At 42.8% G+C, this 20,185-nt stretch overlaps 1 protein-coding gene across 1 annotated transcript; it reads right to left on the reverse strand.

Annotated features, from left to right (window-relative positions):
• Window positions 1-716: 716 nt before the first annotated feature.
• trhr2 (thyrotropin releasing hormone receptor 2) lies at window positions 717-19,904 on the reverse strand. Its single transcript, XM_039018094.1, has 3 exons — window positions 19,519-19,904; window positions 15,029-15,452; window positions 717-1,334 (listed from the first exon to the last, which is right to left on the reverse strand). Exons 1-3 carry the CDS (start codon window positions 19,902-19,904, stop codon window positions 717-719), a joined length of 1,428 nt encoding a protein of 475 aa, XP_038874022.1.
• Between the last annotated feature and the right edge of the window lie 281 nt (window positions 19,905-20,185).

A 20,185-nucleotide genomic window follows, 5' to 3' on the forward strand; every position in this document is an offset into this window, starting at 1 on the left:
TCAAGGGGTAGAACTTTTTAGCTTTATATTTTTTTTATATCAAACTTAGAAATGTGTTGTTTTCACATATGTAGACACTGGTATTGTGCTTGGGATAATGAAAATTAGGTTGAAAAGTGGTGAAATTGCCCTTTAAAGGCAGTCAGTGCTCTCTCTCTGAACATCATGTTATTCCTCTTTCCCTCTGAGTGTAACAACCTAATGAGAAGCGTACCTAATGAAATGCACTAACAAGAGCAGAGTAGCCCTGCAGTGATCCTTGGGAGTGACCCATAACACTCTGCAGAGGAGTTTGGTGTTGATTATGGTTTTTACGATCAGCCAAAAACCCAGAATCCTAAATTATAATACTGTTAATTGCCTGAATCTTTTCATTCTGCAATAGGTGATAGTGCTTATTCAAGGGTAATGATATGGATAACTTTTCCATTCTAATGCATCCTGCAATACCATAAAGCAGGGGTTCTTAAACTTTTTAGCTCGAAACCCAAGTGAGAAATTGACCGTCCTCATGTTACTCAAATCATCCTTCACCAACTCAAATTAAAAGAAGAATTACTGTATATACGTAGATGTATAATGCCCAGGACCCACTTTGGGTCCCGACCCATAGTTTAAGAAGCCTTGCCCTAAAGGGCTTGATATGTTACCAAAATTTGTTTGGATTGGCGAACGAAGAATACTCACTTCCTCATGTTAAAACAAGCTTGTTTTATCTACAGCACTGTGTGATTAATTCCTGCCTCATTCATCTCAGGTTGCCCAGGTGTGGCTTTGATCTCAGTTTGCCCAGATGTGGAGTTGGTCTCAGATTGCCCAGGTGTGGAGTTAGTCTCAGATTGCCCAGGTGTGGAGTTGGTCTCAGATTGCCCAGGTGTGTTGATCTCAACAAAGCTTGTGTCTTTCCTCTCTTCCTTCAGGTGATCCAGATCCTTCCTCTCTTGGGCTGAGGAGGTGTCTTTGCTCTGCCACTCTGTCACTGTGTCAGTGCAGGTCACTCTCCTTGCCCCCTGTTTGGTCTCGTTGCTAGTCTGTTGGGAGGTGCGTGGGTCCCTGGCCATGCTGTACCCGGTTTGGTTCATGGAGAGTGTACAGTGGGCCTCCTGCCTCTGGCACTGGGAGAGCCCGCGGAATGCTGAACGGAACTTCTGAGACATCATGTTGTACACTACAGGGTTGATGGCACTGTTGGCATACATACAAATCCGACAGAACAGTACAAACCAGGCGTCCAGGTACGGTGTGTCAACGAAGGAGTTAATAAGGACCAAGGTCCGGTAGGGCATCCACAGTAAGGCGAACAGGATCACCACCACTGACAGCATCTTAGTGACCTAAGGGAGAGACAGGAGAGGTGAGACCAGGGAAGACGTGTTGCAGTATTATTAACACAATTTGGTGTTTATCTGTGTGAGGCTTGGTTTAAGCAAACAAACACACTTTGGCCACTCTCAGCCAGAGTGGATTGGGTCTACGAGGCCCCAGAGTGACTTAGGGAGAACAGGCCCCCATCTGAGAGCTATGCATATCCTCAAAGAAATCAGAGAGAGAGTACTGTAGGATCACTCAGCCCCTGGCTTTGTGACCATGGTGACAGCACACAGGCAGACATTCCAGAACCCCGGTGAGACAGATGGAAAGAACCACCGTAACCACCACTCATTAGCCTTATCACTCCCAAACAATGGCACAGGCTTTCTTTTATCCCCTGCTCACCTTTCTGTCTGTATGAATTTTAAACATAACTGTGTTGTTGAAGCATGGCCACCTTTTTTTAGTCTTCCTACGTTTGATCATGGCAACACAAAAGAGGCAGGTTGACATTTATTGGGATGAGTCTTGTCCTTGAGTCAGAACTGAGCGATTTCCGCTAGATGGGCCAGCTCCAAAGTAAAAATGGGCTATTATTGTAAAAATTTATGGAAATAAAAATGAGCTTTTTGGTCTTCATTTAAGGTTAGGGTTATGCATTTGGGTTAGCAGTGTAGTTAAGGTTAGGGTTAGGTTTAAAATCAGATTTTATGACTTTGCTGCTGTGCCAGCTAGTGACCACACTGCAGAGCTGCCTCCAGAACAAAAACGCGAACCTGCACAAAAGAGGGGCAGTTGATAAACCTATCATACACAACCTATTTAAGCTTAATGCTATTCGAGATAAGGTACGCTTGTTAAACAGCAATCCTGGTTGAAATAAAGAAATTCATGATACAACAAAGTGTTTAATTGAGGGGAGAGAAGCATGGAGGTGGAAGCTTTAATTTTCCAACGGTGAGATAATGACACTTAATGCATCACCAGTAGAGGGATTATCAACATGAAGCCACAAACAAAACAGACAGCTTCAGGTTTGCATTAGGTTGAATACAGAACTCCAGTTTACCTTTGGATACACTATAATGATAATCACTGGTCTAGCTAATAGTGCAGAAAGAGTCACCCTTTGCAGCATCCTTTCTTATTAGGTACATTGGGAGATTGTCGACAAAAATCATATACTTATACTAAGGCCTTGATTCAATCAGATCGAGCGTTAACCTGAGTTAGCCAACAACCGCATGTTTTGGCGCTCTTGGAGGTGTATGAGCTAACAAATCAGTGAGCGGCTGCTGGTGTGTCAAAAACCACTCCCTTCCTATTATCCCTACCACGTTAGAAGTTCAAAAGGGCAATAGAAAGTGTAGGCTCTATTAAGTATAGAAATAATGACAGACTTATGCATGTGTTAGTGTTAATTTCGATGGGGGTATTTATAGCCTATCAGTCTAATCGAGGTGTAGACAATATAACGTGTAATGCGGTTGCATGAACTTACACGGCTATATGGGATTTGAAGGATATAAAGTTTGGTGTAGTTTTGTTGCATCCAATGGCAATGTCCGTCATTTGTGGATTTGACAGCTCTATGTCATGGTTCCACTGTCCACAGAGGGCAGCAGAGACTGTCCTAGAGACATTAATGACACTCAGGTGTGTCCTATTTACTCATTATGATTTCCCTGTTAAAACAAGTGTTTTTTCTGTTATCCTTTGCTGAAGCTTGAATTGTGTGGAATGTGCATTTGTCTCCTGAGTGATTTTGAGACTTAGTGTTTGTTGTTTTCCCAGTGTTACTGTGATCCTTCCGTTACCATTTCTAAGTAAAGTACTATGTTATCCTTAACCATTGATTCATCATCTGGTCTCTTCACCTCATCATGTCACAGCAAGCCTACAGCACCTGGGGTTCCCAAGCAGTCTCCCAACCAAGTACTAACCAGGCACAACCCTGCTTAGCTTCCGAAATCACACCAGACAGGGCTTATGGCCATACCAGCCTGAATATGCCAGATCTCGGTATATTCATGCAATTCCAGTCTTATTACATGACTGAAGTATAATTTTTTTATACCACCATTATTCTGAGCTAATAGTCGGCGGTTCAATTAATAGACCTACTCTATTTAATGACAATAATATAATAATTTCGATAAAATCACCAATGTCTCTACAAAACTCCTTTACTAGCCTATGTTTATTTTCTCGTTTTGACGCTGTCGCTGTTTGCAAATAATTACATCTGAGACATCGTATGATCCTAAGCATTGTAACCTACTTTCAAAACTTACCCTTACACCCCAGACAGAGCCCCGACAGGGGGTGGTTCTACTAAGCTGACATATGGAATTGTTTTAAGATGGTCATACCATGGATCATTTAGAATTTTAGGACACCTGTAGGTATCAATAAAAAATATATATACAGTTGAAGTCGGAAGTTTACATACACTTAGGTTGGAGTCATTAAAACTTGTTTTCAACCACTCCACAAATTTCTTGTTAACAAACTATAGTTTTGGCAAGTCGGTTAGGACATCTACTTTGTGCATGACACAAGTAATTTTTCCAACAATTGTTTACAGACAGATTATTTCACTTATAATTCACTGTATCACAATTCCAGTGGGTCAGAAGTTTACATACACTAAGTTGACTGTGCCTTTAAACAGCTTGGAAAATTCCAGAAAATTATGTCATGGCTTTAGAAGCTTCTGATAGGCTAATTGACATCATTTGAGTCAATTGGAGGTGTACCTGTGGATGTATTTCAAGGCCTACCTTCAAACTCAGTGCCTCTTTGCTTGACATCATGTGAAAATCAAAATAAATCAGCCAAAAAAATGTGTAGACCTCCACAAGTCTGGTTCATCCTTGGGAGAAATTTCCAAACGCCTGAAGGTACCACGTTCATCTGTACAAACAATAGTACCCAAGTATAAACACCATGGGAGCCTTCATACCGCTCAGGAAGGAGACACGTTCTGTCTCCTTGAGATTAATGTACTTTGGTGCGAAAAGTGCAAATCAATCCCAGAACAACAGCACAGGACCTTGTGAAGATGCTGGGGGAAACAGGTACAAAAGTATCTATATCCACAGTAAAACGAGTCCAATATTGACATAACCTGAAAGGCCGTCAGCAAGGAAGAAGCCACTGCTCCAAAACCGCCATAAAAATGCTAGACTACGGTTTGCAACTGCACATGGGGACAAAGATCGTACTTTTTGGAGAAATGTCCTCTGGTCTGATGAAACAAAAATAGAACTGTTTGGCCATAATCACCATCGTTATGTTTGGAGGAAAAAGGGGGAGGCTTGCAAGTCGAAGAACACCATCCCAACTGTGAAGCATTGGGGTGGCAGCATCGTGTTGTGGGGGTGCTTTGCTGCAGGAGGGACTGGTGCACTTCACAAAATAGATGGCAGCATAAGGAAGGGAAATTATGTGGATATATTGAAGCAACATCTCAAGACATCAGTTAGGAAGTTAAAGCTTGGTCGCAAATGGGTCTTCCAAATGGACAATGACCCCAAGCATACTTCCAAAGTTGTGGCAAAATGGCTTAAGGACAACAAAGTCAAGGTATTGGAGTGGCCATCACAAAGCCCTGACCTTAATCCCATAGACAATTTGTGGGCAGAACTGAAAAAGCGTGTGCGAGCAAGGAGGCCTACAAACCTGACTCAGTTACACCAGCTCTATCAGGAGAAATGGGCCAAAATTCACCCAACTTATTGTGGGAAGCTTGTGGAAGGCTACCCGAAACGTTTGACCCAAGTTAAACAATGTAAAGGCAATGCTACCAAATACTAATTGAGTGAATGTAAACTTCTGACCCACTGGGAATAAATCATTCTCTCTACTATTATTCTGACATTTCACATTCTTGCAATAAAGTGGTGATCCTAACTGACCTAAGACAGGGAATTTTTACTTGGATTAAATGTCAGGAATTGTGAAAAACTGAGTTTAAATGTATTTGGCTAAGGTGTATGTAAACTTCTGACTTCAACTGTATATTGGATGAAACTTTGAACTAAGACTTAATGCTATTAGCCCAGTGTAACGGTAGTCGTCATATTCCTCCTCCTCGGACGAGGAGGAGCATGGATCGGACCAACACGCAGAGTGGAAAGTGGTCATATTTTAATGAACGTAAAACAGAACACTTACACATACAAAAACAACAAACGTGACAAAACCGAAAACAGTCCCGTATGGTACGAACACTGACACGAGAACAAACACCCACAAAACACACGTGAAACCCAGGCTGCCTAAGTATGATTCTCAATCAGGGACAACGATTGACAGCTGTCTCTGATTGAGAATCATACCCGGCCGAACACAAACATCCCAACATAGAAAATAACACATAGACAACCCACCCCAACTCACGCCCTGACCAACTAAATAAATACAAGAAAAAGGAAAAACATGTCAGGAACGTGACACCCAGAGAAATTTTTGAATAATGTTTTGTACACTCAGTGTATAAGGATATATGTTTTACTGTGGATTGACCCGGATACCTTTGACACTGAAATGCTCTATTCACTTCCATTCATGTTTTGGCCCAGTACTCGGTTACCTAAAGACGAGTCTTGCGAGGCTTGAGTCATAGTGCAAAACAACCTACATGTAGGCCTACGTGTTCGTGAGAGTCTCAGCTTTTGAATGGTGGGGTCATATTAGTTGCTATCCCAAAGCATTTGGTTTTTCGGGATGTCTCCTGGTCTGACAAGCACAGATGTAGCTCTGTCACCTTCCACCGCAGTTGCAGAAGCAGGTTGATGTTTATTGTCATGAATCTTGACCTGGAGGCAGAACTGAGCTCCAAACTTGGCTATTATCATAAAAATGTATGAAAACAAACATTTGCTTTTTGGTCTAAATTTAAGGTTAGGGTTAGGCATTAGGGTTATCAGTGTGGTTAAGGTTTGGGTTAAATCAGATTTTATGACTTTGTGGCTGTTCCAACTAGTGACCACTCTGCAGAGCTGCCTCCAGTACATGAGTTATGACAATAAATGCCAATATGTGTTGCGGAATGCCGACATGTAACCTTTATTTAACTAGGCAAGTCAGTTAAGAACAAATTCTTATTTACAATGACAGCCTACCCCAGCCAAATCCGGACAATGCTGGGCCAATTGTGCACCGCCCTATGGGACTCCCAATCACAGCTGGATGTGATGCAGCCTGGATTCAAACCAGGGACTGCAGTGACGCCTCTTGCAGTGCCTTAGACCGCTGCGCCACTCGGGAGCCCAGATTGAAATGCTGTGGATTGAGATGCAGCCCATGCAAGAATATAGAAACCTCTATCTTAAACAGAGATTTTGATGGGGATTTTTTATTATCCTCATTAAATTTCCTCGTGGGCGCACACATCGACTCTAGTTAAACACCTTTTTAACAGAAGGTGAATAGCTCAATTGATAGCAACATAGGACTATTACTTCCCAAGCAAAGTCTTTTTTGTTTTTCTCAACTATAGATCTTCGTAGCTCAGCCTCTGAATTTCATAGAGACAAACTAAAGATATGCATCGGAGTCAGTGGAGGCTGCTGAGGGGAGGACGGCTCATAATAATGGTTGGAACGGAACCAATGGAATGGCATCAAAAACATGTAAACCATGTGTTTGATGTATTTGATACAATTCCACTTACTACGCTTCATCCATTACCATCAGCCTGTCCTCACCAATTAAGGTGCCACCAACCTCCTGTGATCGGAGTTGCGTCTTTCTTGTGCATTTTGCAGCTAATTTCTAGCGTAAAGTATTGCGGAGGAAAGCGTCATTATAGATTGCTTTATACAATCAGAATCCGGTTTCGTTTAAAATAAATAAATAATAAGCTAACAAGGGCTGTACTTTTTGCCATTTTCTTTAACAAAAAGTAGGCTATGGTATACCCTCACATAGGCCTACCCCTTCAATTCAAGCACTGGTTTTAACTTAACACATCAAGCCCTTCATGGACACAGAGGTATTTAAAGAGTGGTGACACTATTGGAGGAATTGGCTGACAAATCTGTGGACAGTCCATAATTTAGTCTGTCAAACAGGTAGGCCTACCTCTTGTTGATTGCGCTGCGGCTGCCGCTTCATGTTTCAGCACCTCAAAGCTGTCATGCAGTTACTCTAATCTGGCTTATTGTGAGGTCAATATCGCTGATAAAAAGCCTCATCATGCCTCACCTTTGGAGAGGCAAATATCAACGATGCAACGAATATAAGCCAGGAGCCGACAGCGGCAACCCATGTGGGGACTTTGGCATAGGCTAGTGTATAAGGAAAGTACCAAAATACCTTGATAGGGGAGTCACTTTGTTGCAAGCAAGTTTGCTTTAACACTCAGGTGCATGTAATCTCCCAGTAGCAGCATTTGAAGAAATCCATTAGTAAAGTGTAGCACAGCACTACATTCTGCCTGTTGGTTGCAATTCACCCCCTCTGTATTGTGTGCTTGTTGTTTAACCATTGATACATTACATAGCCAAAGGTATGTGGACACCTGCTGGTCGAACATCTCATTCCAAAATCATGAGCATTAATATGGAGTTGATCCCCCCTTTGCTGCTATAGTATAACATCCTCCACTATTCTGGGAAGTCTTTCCACTAGATGTTGGAAAATTACTGCGGGGACTTGCTTCCATTCAGCCACAAGAGTATTAGTGAGGTCGGACACTGATGTTGGGAGATTAGGCCTGGCTCGCAGTCGGCATTCAAATGAATTCCAAAGGTGTTCGATGTGGTTGAGGTCAGGGCTATGTGCAGGCCAACTGAATGTATGATCTAGGGGCCATTTTGAGACCTTAAGGAGCACCAGGTACTGCTGGAATGTCTACCAATGGCATGTCCATCTTTTTGTGAGAAATTACACTGGCCGCTCAAAACATTTATAAAGAATGTATAAAGTATAAATATCCCACACTTTAGATGAGGACACGTAAAACGACTTAACTAATGGTTAGCAAATGGTTTATAACCTGAACATCTTATGAGTGATGTTATGAATCATTATTAAATACTTTAAAAGTTGTTTATAAATGCGTGAATAACTAGATTACTATCGTGATAAATAATTTACTAATTCATTATAAATGCTTTAGCACATGGTGTTATTATAAAGTGCTACTGATGATTATAGTCTCAGTTCTCCAACAGATACTCTTTGGTCTTTTATTCAGTGGAAGTCTGAAGTTCTGATGAAACTCCTGTATACTATAGAATGACAGGGCTAGATTCTATCAGATCCACGCCAGCGGTGTCGGAGGTGGAACTGCGTTAGACTGTCATGGTTCTACCTGTCACCAGAGGGTGGCAGAGAACATCCAAGAGACATTAACGACACTCAGGTGTGTCCTATTTACTCATTATGATTTCCCTGCTAAAAGAGGTGTGTTTTCTGTTGTCCTTTGCTGAAGCTTGAATTGTGTGCCTTGTGCGTTTGTGTCATTATGGGGTATTGTGTGTAGATTGATGAAGGAATTTTTTTTTAAATCAATTTTAGAATAAGGCTCTAAACTAACAAAATGTAGAAAAAGTCAAGAAGTTAGAATACCTTCCGAAGCCACTGTGTATTGTGGCGTACAGCAGGTCAGCCACCAGGGGGAGACTCGTCGAGGCCTGGTGACAGACTGAGTATACATCACGAGGCGAACACTCAGGCCCTAATGAGTGGGAGCCGGGCCGGAACCCGACCCCTCCTGGGGAACCACTGGAGGAAGAGCCCAGCCTCCCCCTCCTCGATTTCGAGGGGCCAGTCGAGACACCCCCTGGGGGCCAACTGAGGGGACAATTCGGAACGGCCCAGTGGGAGGACCCTAACATGAACGCTGCCGCAGCCCAAGTGATAGCGGTGAATGGACAGCTACTTCCGGGGGTGAGTGACTGGCGATACCCCCATTTCCAAATCAAGAATAACCTTTTGTATCAGGTGTCGCACCAACAGGGGGAACTTTGAGAGGTATTGTTGCTACCCCAACGGTACGTGGGAACTGTTCTTCAGCAGGCCCACAACCACCTGTTGGGGGCGCACCTGGGAATGGAGATGACCCGGGAACAGATCGCCGCCCGGTTCCACTGGCCCGGGATGAGGAAGACTACGGTCGCAGCTTCCCGGAGTGTCAAATGACTGCCCCAAAGGCAAACTTCCAAAACCCACTGATCATCGGGGTGCCCTTTGAACGCATTGCCATGGACATAGTGGGACCCCTGGTAAAAAAAGAGCACGAGGACACCGGTACATCCTGGTAATCGTAGACTATGCCACCCGGTATCCCGAGGCCATTCCCTTACGGGCAGCGGTGTCCAAGGGAATCGCCCGGGAGCTGTTCCACCTCTTTAGCCAGGTGGGCATCCCGAACGAGATCCTGACAGACCAAGGTACTGAGTTTATGTCCCGCCTAATGAAATATTTGTATGCTCTCCTGCAGATCAAGCCGATTCGGACCTCCGTCTTTCACCCGCAGATGGATGGGCTCGTCAAGCGACACTGTCCTGATGAAAAGTTATTGTGCTGACATTGCTTCCAGAGGCAGTTTGGAACTTGGTAGTGAGTGTTGCAACCGAGGACAGAAGATTTTTATGCACTACACGCTTCAGCACTCGGCTGTCCATTTCTGTGAGCTTGTGTGGCCTACCAATTCACGACTGAGCCGTTGTTGCTCCTAGACTTTTCCACTTCACAATAACAGCACTTACAGTTGACCGGGGAAACTCTAAATCAAATCAAATTGTATTGGTCACATACAGATGTTATTGCAAGTGTAGCAAAATGCTTGTGCTTCTAGTTCAGACAGTGCAGCAATATCTAACAAGTAATATTTAACAATTCCACAACAAATACCTAATAAAGGAATGGAATAAGAATATATAAATATATGGATGATCAATGACAGAGCGGCATACGCTAAGATGCAATAGATAGTATAGAATACAGTATATACATATGAGATGAGTAATGCAAGATTTGTAAATGTTATTAAAGTGACATTATTAAAGTGGCCAATCATTTCAAGTCTGTATGTAGGCAGCAGTTGTTGTTTCCTACCTTCACCAACTGGGGGGGCGGCCCATCAGGAAGTTCAAAACCCAATTGCTCAGGGCGGGGTTGAGACCCAGGGCCTCAAGCTTAATGATGAACTTGGAGGGTATTTTGGTGAATGCTGAGATATAGTCAATGAATAGCATTCTTACATAGGTATTCCTCTTGTCCAGATGGGATAGGGCAGAGTGCAGTGTGATGGCAATTGCATTGTCTGTGAACCTATTGGGGGGTAAGCAACTTGGAGTGGGTCTAGGGTAGCAAGTAGGGTGGAGGTGATATGATCTTTGACTAGTCTCTCAAAGCACTTCATGTCGCAACAAAGCATCCTTCACTCATGCTGCCAAACGTACCCTTGTAAAACTGACTATCCTACCGATTCTTGACTTCGGCGATGTAATTTACAAAATAGCCTCCAACACTCTACTCAGCAAATTGGATGTAGTCTATCACAGTGCCATCCGTTTTGTCACCATATACTACCGACTAATGCGACCTGTATGCTCTCGTTGGCTGGCCCTCGCTTGATACTTGTCGCCAAACCCACTGGCTCCAGGTCATCTATAAGTCTTTGCAAGTTAAAGCCCCGCCTTATCTTAGCTCACTGGTCACCATAGCAGCACCCACCCGTAGCACACGCTCCAGCAGGTATATTTCACTGGTTATCCCCAAAGCCATCTCCTCCTTTGGCCGCCTTTCCTTACAGTTCTCTGCTGCCAATGACTGGAACCAATTGCAAAAATCACTGAAGCTGGAGCCTTATATTTCCCTCACTGACTTTAAGCATCAGCTGTCAGAGCAGATTACAGATCATTACAGCTGTACACAGCCCATCTGTATATAGCCCACCCAACTACCTCATCCCTATATTGTTATTTATTTTTTGCTCCTTTGCACCCCAGTATCTCTACTTGCACATTCCTATTCTATACATCTATCACTCCAGTGTTTAATTGCTAAATTGTAATTATTTGGCCACTATGGCCTATTTATTGCCTTACCTCCCCAATCTCACTGCATTTGAACACACTGTATATAGATTTTTCTATTGTGTTATTGACTGTACGTTTGTTTATCCCATGTGTAACTCTGTGTTGTTGTTTGTGTCGCACTGCTTTGCTTTATCTTGGCCAGGTTGCAATTGTAAATGAGAAGTTGTTCTCAACTGGCCTGGCTGGTTAAGTAAGGTGAATTAAAAATAAACAAAAAAATTATGACAGAAGTGAGTGCTACGGGGCGATAGTCATTTAGTTCAGTTACCTTTGCTTTCTTGGGTACAGGAACAATGGTGGACATCTTGAAGCAAGTGGGGACAGCAGACTGGGATAGGGAGAGATTGAAGATGTCTGTGAACATACCAGCCAGCTGGTCAACCCGTGCTCTGAGGACGCAGCTAGGGATTACGTCTGGGCCGGCAGCCTTGCGAGTGTTAACACGGAGAAGGAGAGCCCACAGTCCTTGGTAGCGGGCCATGTCGGTGGCACTGTATTATCCTCAAAGGGGGCAAAGAAGGTGTTTAATTTGTCTGGAACGCAAGACGTCAGTGTCCGTGACGTGGCTGGCTTCCTTTTGTAGTCTGTGATTGTCTCTAGACCCTGCCACATACATCTTGTGTCTGAACTGTTGAATTGCGACTCCACTTTGTCTCTATGCTCACATGTTGCTTGTTTGATTGCCTTGCAGAGGGAATAACTACACTCTTTGTATTCGCCATATTCCCAGTCATCTTTCCATGGTTAAATGTGGTGGTTTTGCGCGAATGCCGCCATCTATCATTGTTTTCTGGTTTGTGCAGGTTTTAGTAGTCACAGTGGGTACAACATCTCCTATACACTTCCTTATAAAAACTCACTCAGCGAATCAGCGTATACGTTGATATTATTCTCTGAGGCTACCTGGAATATATCCCAGTCCGCGTGATCAAAACAATCTTGAAGCGTGGATTCCAATTGGTAAGACCAGCGTTGAATAGTCCTTGGCACGGGTACTTCCTTTTTGAACATCTGTCTGTAGAGCAAAATGGAGTCGTGGTCAGATTTGCCGAAAGGAGGGCGAGAGAGGCCCTTGTATTCATCACGGAAGTTAGAGTAACAGTGGTCCAGTGTTTTTCCAGCGCGAGTGCTACAGTCGATATGCTGATAGAATTTAGGTAGCCTTGTTCTCAAATTTGCTTTGTTAAAATCCCCAGCTACAATAAATGGAGCCTCTGGATATATGGTTTCCAGTTTGCATAAAGTCCAGTGAAGTTCCTTGAGGGTCGTTGTGGTATCGGCTTGAAGGGGGATATACACGGCTGTGACTAATCTAAGAGAATTCTCTTGGGTGATATGGTCTGCATTTGATTGTGAGGAATTCTAGGTCAGGTGGACAAAATAACTTGAGTTCCTGTATATTATTACAATTACACCATGAGTCATTAATCATGAAACATACCATTCTTCTTCCCGGAGAGATGTTTATTCCTGGCGGCGTGACGCACTGAGAATCCAGTGGCTGTATTGACTCTGACAGCATATCCCGAGAGAGCCATGTTTCCGTGAAACAGAGTATGTTACAACCTCTGATGTCTCTCTGGAAAGCAACCCTTGCCCCGATTTCGTCGAAATTGTTATCTAGGGACCAGACATTAGCGAGTAATATACTCGGAAGCGGTAGTTGGTGTGCACGACTCCGAAGTCTGACTAGAAGGCCGCTCTGTCTCCCTCTTCTCCAGCGACGTTATTTTGGGTCGGCCTCTGGAATCAGTTGAAATGCCCTCCTGGTCGTAGTGCTGGTAAATTGACGTCGCGCTGATAGCCAATAGTTATTTCCGGCTGTATGTAATAACACTTAAGATTTTCTGGCCTATCAATATAAGAAATAATACATTTAAAAAAACACAAATTAGCTGGAAAACTTTGTTTTACAGCTAATTTCCAGCAATTCTACGCATTTTGTCATGGGGTGGAGAGAAATCTAGCAGCGCATAAATGTGACAAACTGACTTGTTGGAAAGGTGGCATCCTATGTTGTTGTCACGTTGAAAGTCACTGAGCTCTTCAGTAAGGCCATTCTACTGTCAATGTTTGTCTATGGAGAATGCATGGCTGTGGGCTCGATTTTATACACCTGTCAGCAACGGGTGTGGCTGAAATAGCCAAATCCACAAAATTTTGAAGGTGTGTCCACATACTTTTGTATATATAAATACACGTTTTTGACTGCACTGGGCCTTTAACATGAGGCAGTGAGATACCCTGAAGGAGCAGAGCCTAATGCCAAGACTAACATATTGTATGTATTGTAATCTTTTTCTAATGGTTGAATGAATGCGTGGTGTATCCTGTCTGAACCAAGTATATTATATTCCAAAACACCAAAAAATGCATCTGATGATTTTTGCATTGGATGGTGCCCACATTGATCATGCCAATTATGAATATCTGGGCATCTGGATTGATGAAAAGCTATCTTTCAAAAAACATATTGATGAGCTAGGCGCACCGTTTGGTGTCACATTATTAGTCAGTATGTGTTACACCTGTGCTGGTTGCCATCTCATTAGTGTTTCACCTTTGCTGGCCCTAATGGTATTCAAGAGTGGCTGGCCTAGTGCTCCAGTGGTCTTGAGAGATGTGGAGGGTTAACACCTGTAGTTGGCGCTCCCTACTTTAATCTCTAGACAAACAATCCTTTACTTGATCCTCCCTGTTTTTGTTTTGCTCAACTTTTTGGTTTGCTTCCTGTCTTTAAGTTTGGTGTGGGTTTCTTTTTTGTTTGCCTCTTCTTGGGCAAATTTAGTGGCCTCTCATGGTGGGTGTCTTTTAGATTCCAGTTGTTGTTGTTAGTCAACTTTCAGTGGACACCTCCATGAGTGTCTTTTAGAACCCCTCCTAAAACCCCACCTGTTTCGTTTTGCCTGTTGTCAGTGACTCTTTGTTAGTTCCCCCTTCTGTTAGAGTGACAGTATTTTGTTTTCTTGCTGGGGAACATAACACGTTTTAAAGCTAAATTCCAGCAATTCTACACATTTTGTCATAACTTATGCCATGTTAATATGATATCTGAGTGAGCGTGACAAAATCAATGGGGGCCCCCTGGAGGTCAGGGCCCCTGGGCATCTGCCCTGCATGCCCGGTTGGTATTCGGCCATAATTACTACAAGTTTAGATAGCTGGCTAGACTAATTTAGCAACACCATTTAAAAAAAAATCAATTGATCGAATTCTTGTTCTAGGTCATTGACAAAAACTCTGGTAATCAATATGGAAATGACTATAGACAACTTTTCAGAACCACTACCGGGTGAAGAATCCTTTGTTTTTGAATAATTGAAACACAAAGTGTTTATGATCTACTATTTTGAACAAAATAATGAGAAAGGAGACAGTAGAGGACACTGACACACTACAAATCAAAAAATGGTTGGCTGACATGGCAAATTGAGTGACTGTCAGTGACTTACATAATAGAAACTGCTTTTACTGAAGAATGTGTTTTTCTATGATTGAATTGTGTCTCTCTGTTTTGCTTTTCTTAGTGTGATTTGTATATTCTTTGTAATTACAAGGCTCCTCTGTGGAAGATAATTTGGTCTCAGTAAGCTATGACTCCCTGTCAAAATAAAGGTTACATAAAATAAAGGGTGCTCCATATACGTTGACACACACACCTGTTTCCTGGAGAAGAGCACACTCTTCGGGCGGCCCTGACGACCCCCTTTTCCTTCGTCTGCTGGTTCCTTGCAGCTCCTGCGGAGCGTGGTGGTGCCAGCAGAGACTGTACCCGCATCGGGCCGGTTGGGGAGTTGGTTGAGGTACAGGACGCGGGCGATGAGGCCGTACAGGACTATGGCCAGGAGCAGAGGGATCACGTAGAAGATGGCAAAGTCAATGAGGTAAATGGGGAGGTAGAGGTCACGGGACACCTTGTAGCCACACTGGATGGTGCTGTCCTTCATTACCTGGATGTCCACCAGGAAGAACCACAGCATGCAGTAGACACAGGTTAACACCCACACCCCTGCTATGATCCGCTTGGCCCGGGACAACGTACACACTGTCTGGGCCCTCATTGGGTGGCAGATAGCAATGTACCTGGAAATGGAGAAGAACAAACAATAGACTCTTCGGCATGTTGTTCTACAGAGACGTTTATACAGTAAATTATTCATATATTTTTTTGTATACAGTGCATTAGGAAAGCATTCAGACCCCTTGTCCCTTTTTCCAAATGTTGTTATGTTACGGTCTTATTCTAAAATGTATTAAATAAAAATGTTTCCTCATCAATCTACACACAATACCCGATAATGACAAAGCCAAAATAGGTTTTTATACATTTTTGCAAATGTATAAAAATAAGAAAACAGAAATACCTTATTTACATACAGTTTGGACACACCTACTCATTCAAGGGTTTTTCTTTATTTGTACTATTTTCTACATTGTAGAATAATAGTGAAGACATCAAAACTACGAAATAACACATGGAAACATGTAGTAACAAAAAAAAAAATTAACAAATCAAAATATATTTTATATTTGAGATTCATCAAAGTAGCCACTCTATGCCTTGATGACAGCTTTACACACTCTTGACATTAACCTGTTAGTGATCCCTTCGCGCGCCAATCCCTTTAGCGGGATCGATTTGACAACAATCCAGTGAAATTGCAGAGCGCCAAATTCAAACTACAGAAATATCAATATTCAAGATTCACGAAAATATAAGTGTAATACATCAAAATAAAGCTTAACTTGTTAATCCAGCCGCAGTGTCAGATTTCAAAAAGGCTTTACGGCGAAAGCAGACCATGCGATTATCCGAGGACAGCGCCCCGCATACAAGCACATGAAAATCATTTTCAACCAGGCAGGTGGCGACACAAAAGTCAGAAATAACGATATAATAAATGCCTTACCTTTGAATATCTTCTTCTGTTGGCACTCCAAAATGTACCAGAAACATCACAAATGGTCCTTTTGTTCGATAATGTCCTTCTTTATATCCCCAAAGTGTCAATTTATTTGGCGCATTTGACTCAGAAATACACCGGTTCCAACTTGCCCAACATGACTACAAAGTATCTAATAAGTTACCTGTAAACTTGGTCCAAACATTTCAAACAACGTTCCTAATCCAACCTCAGGTATCCTAAAACGTAAATAATCGATAAAATTTAAGACGGGATAAACTGTTTCCAATACCGGATAAAAACAACGTGAAGCGCGTTCCAGTTCACGCGCACCAAACAGTAGAGTCCACATGGAGTGACACTTACAAGTGACACTTGTTATACTCACAGACATTATTTTAACAGTTTTAGAAACTTTAGAGTGTATTATATCCAAATCTACCAATTATACGCATATCCTAGCTTCTGGGCCTGAGTAACAGGCAGTTTACTTTAGGCACAATTTTCATCCGGATGTGAAAATACTGCCCCGCTGGTTGAGACAGACACCTGGAATGCATTTAAATTAACAGGAGTGCCTTGTTAAAAGTTAATTTGTGGAATTTCATTCCTTCTTAATGCGTTTGAGCCAATCAGCTGTGTTGTGACAGGGTAGGTGTGGTATACAGAAGATAGTCCTATTTGGTAAAAGACCAAGTCTTTATATTATGGCAAGAGCAGCTCAAATAAGCAAAGAGAAATGACAGTCCATCATTACTTTAAGACATGAAGATCAGTCAATCAGGAACATTTCAAGAACTTTGAAAGTTTCTTCAAGTGCAGTCGCAAAAACCATAAAGCGATATGATGAAACTGGCTCTCATGAGGACCGCCACAGGAAAGAAAGACCCAGAGTTACCTCTGCTGCAGAGGATACGTTCATTAGAGTTACCAGCCTCAGAAATTGCAGCCGAAATAAATGCTTCACAGTTCAATTAACAGACACATCTCAACATCAACTGTTCAGAGGAGAATCAGGCCTTTATGGTCGAATTGCTGCAAAGAATTACTACTAAAGGACACCAATAAGAAGAATAGAGTTGCTTGGGCCAAGAAACACGAGCAATAGACATTAGACCAGTGGAAATCTGTCCTTTGGTCTGATGAGTCCGAATATGAGATTTGCGATTATCTGACTTCAAAATATACTCTATGCCTTGGTTTGCACTTAGTGGGACTATCATTTGTTTTTAAACAGGAAACAGGAAAATGCCAACAAGTGCTCAGCATATGTGGGTACTCCTTAAAGACTGTTGGAAAAGCATGTGTGGTTCCCACCATGAAGCATGGAGGAGGAGGTGTGATGGTGTGGGGCTGCTTTTCTGGTGACATTGTCTGTGATTTATTTAGAATTCAAGGCACACTTAACCAGCATGGCTACCACCGTATTCTGCAGCAATATGGCATCCCATCTGGTTTGCACTTAGTGGGACTATCATTTGTTTTTCAACAGGAAACAGGAAAATGCCAACAAGTGCTCAGCATATGTGGGTACTCCTTAAAGACTGTTGGAAAAGCATTCCAGGTAAAGCTGGTGGAGAGAATGCTGAGAGTGTGCAAAGCTGTCATCAAGGCAGAGAGTGGCTACTTGGAATAATCAAAAATCAAAAATATATTTTCATTTGTTTAACACTTTTTGGTTACTACATAATTCCATATGTGTTATTCCATACAATGTTGAAAATAGTAAAAATAAAGAAGAACCCGTGAATGAGTAGGTGTGTCCAAACTTTTGACTGGTACTGCTACAGACCCTTTTACTATGACATTCGAAATTGAGCTCAGGTGTATCCTGTTTCCATTGATCATCCTTGAGATGTTTCTACAATTTGATTGGAGTCCACATGTGGTACATTCAGTTGATTGGACATGATTTGGAAAGGCACACACCTGTCTATATAAGGTCCCACAGTTGACAGTGCATGTCAGAGCAAACACCAAGCCATGAGGTCAAAATAATTTTATGTAGAGCTCCAAGACAGGATTGTTTTGAGGTACAGGTCTGGGGAAGGGTAACAAAAAATGTCTGTAGCATTGAAGGTCCCCAAGAACACAGTGCCCTCCATCATTGTTCAATGGAAGAAGTTTGGAACCACCACTCTTCCTAGAGCTGGCCGCCTGGCTAAATTGGGCAATCGGGGGAGAAGGGCCTTGGTCAGGGATGTGACCAAGAACCTGATGGTCACTCTGACAGAACTCCAGAGTTCCTCTGTGGAGATGGGAGTACCTTCCAGAAGGACAAACATCTCTGCAGCACTCCACCAATCAGGCCTTTATCATAGAGTGGCCAGACGGAAGCCACTCTTCAGTAAAAGGCACAACAGCCTACTTTGTCAAATGGCACCTAGAAGACTTTCAGACCATGAGAAACAAGATTATCTGTTCTGATGAAACCAAGATTGAAGTATTTAGCCTGAATGCCAAGCGTCACGTCTAGAGGAAACCTGGCACCTTCCCTACGGTGAAGCATGGTGGTGGCAGAATCATGCTGTGGGAATGTTTTTCAGAGGCAGGGACTGAGAGACTAGTCAGGATTGAAGGAAAGATGAACGGCGCTAAATACAAAGAGATCCTTGATGAAAACCTGCTTCAGAGCACTCAGGACCTCAGACTAGGGTGAAGGTTCACCTTCCAACAGGGCAACGACCATAAGCACACAGCCAAGACAATGCAGGAGTGGCTTCGGGACAAGTCTTTGAATGTCCTTGAGTGACCCAGCCAGAGCCCGGACTTGAACCCCGTCGAACATCTCTGGATTGACCTGAAAATAGCGTTGTAGCGACACTCCCCATCCAACTTGACAGAGCTTGAAAGGATCTGCAGAGAAGAATGGGAGAAACTCCACAAATACAGGTGTGCCAAGATTGTAGCATCATACTCAAGAAGACTTGAGGCTGTAATCGCTGCCAAAGGTTCTTCAATAAAGTACTGAGTGAAGGGTCTGAATACTTATGTAAATGTGATATTTCCGTTTAAATTTTTTTTAAATAAATTAGCATACATTTCTAAAAATCTTTTTTTTTCATTATGGGTTATTGTGTGTAGACTGATGAGGGGAAAATAACAATTTAATCCATTGTAGAATGAGGCTGTAATGTAACAACAATTGGAAAAAGTCAAGGGGTCTGAATACTTTCTGAATGCACCGTATATGGCTGGTACTTGATGATGTGTAAATGGGGTACGGTAGTTGAGGTGTCACTTACCTCTCCACAGTGAAGGCTGTGATGGAGCAGGAGGACACATTGATGCCAAGATACTGGAGGTAGGTGATACCAAGGCAGCCAGCATGCCCAAACACCCAGGTGCCCATCAGGCTGTCTGACACATTAGGCAGACCAGCGGCCACCAGCACAGTCAGGTCCGCTATGGCCAGGCTGACCAGGTAGCAGTTGGTGGGCGTACGCATGTGTCGCGTGGTGAGGACCACCAGAACCACCATGATATTACCCACAATGCCAAGTCCACAGACCAGCAGAACCAGGAACACTGCCACAGTCTTATACTCCAGAGACTGGGATATGGGGTCCCCTGGGCCCACCAAGGAAATGTTGGTTGGGGTGTCCATCCTTGAGCTTACATTTTCTGTCATGATTGCAGGTAGTGAGTTTGTTTCTATTTGAGTAAGACAGAGAGAGTGAAGGACATATGAACTGATACGCGTGGGAATGTAGGAATAAGTGTTGCTGTATGTGTTCTGTACTTGTTGCTAATGATAGTAATCCCTTTTAATGGTTTACTATGTTCCGTCTGTCTTTCAACCTATTGATATATTTTGTTTGTTCCTCCTCTTCAAAGCCTCGAAGTCTTGTAGGGATCTACTCCGACTTCAATAATCAAATTAACATGTTTAAGCTAATTTTCCTCTGCCTT

Source organism: Salvelinus namaycush, chromosome 21 (assembly GCF_016432855.1).
Source record: "Salvelinus namaycush isolate Seneca chromosome 21, SaNama_1.0, whole genome shotgun sequence".
Taxonomy (NCBI): domain Eukaryota; kingdom Metazoa; phylum Chordata; class Actinopteri; order Salmoniformes; family Salmonidae; genus Salvelinus; species Salvelinus namaycush.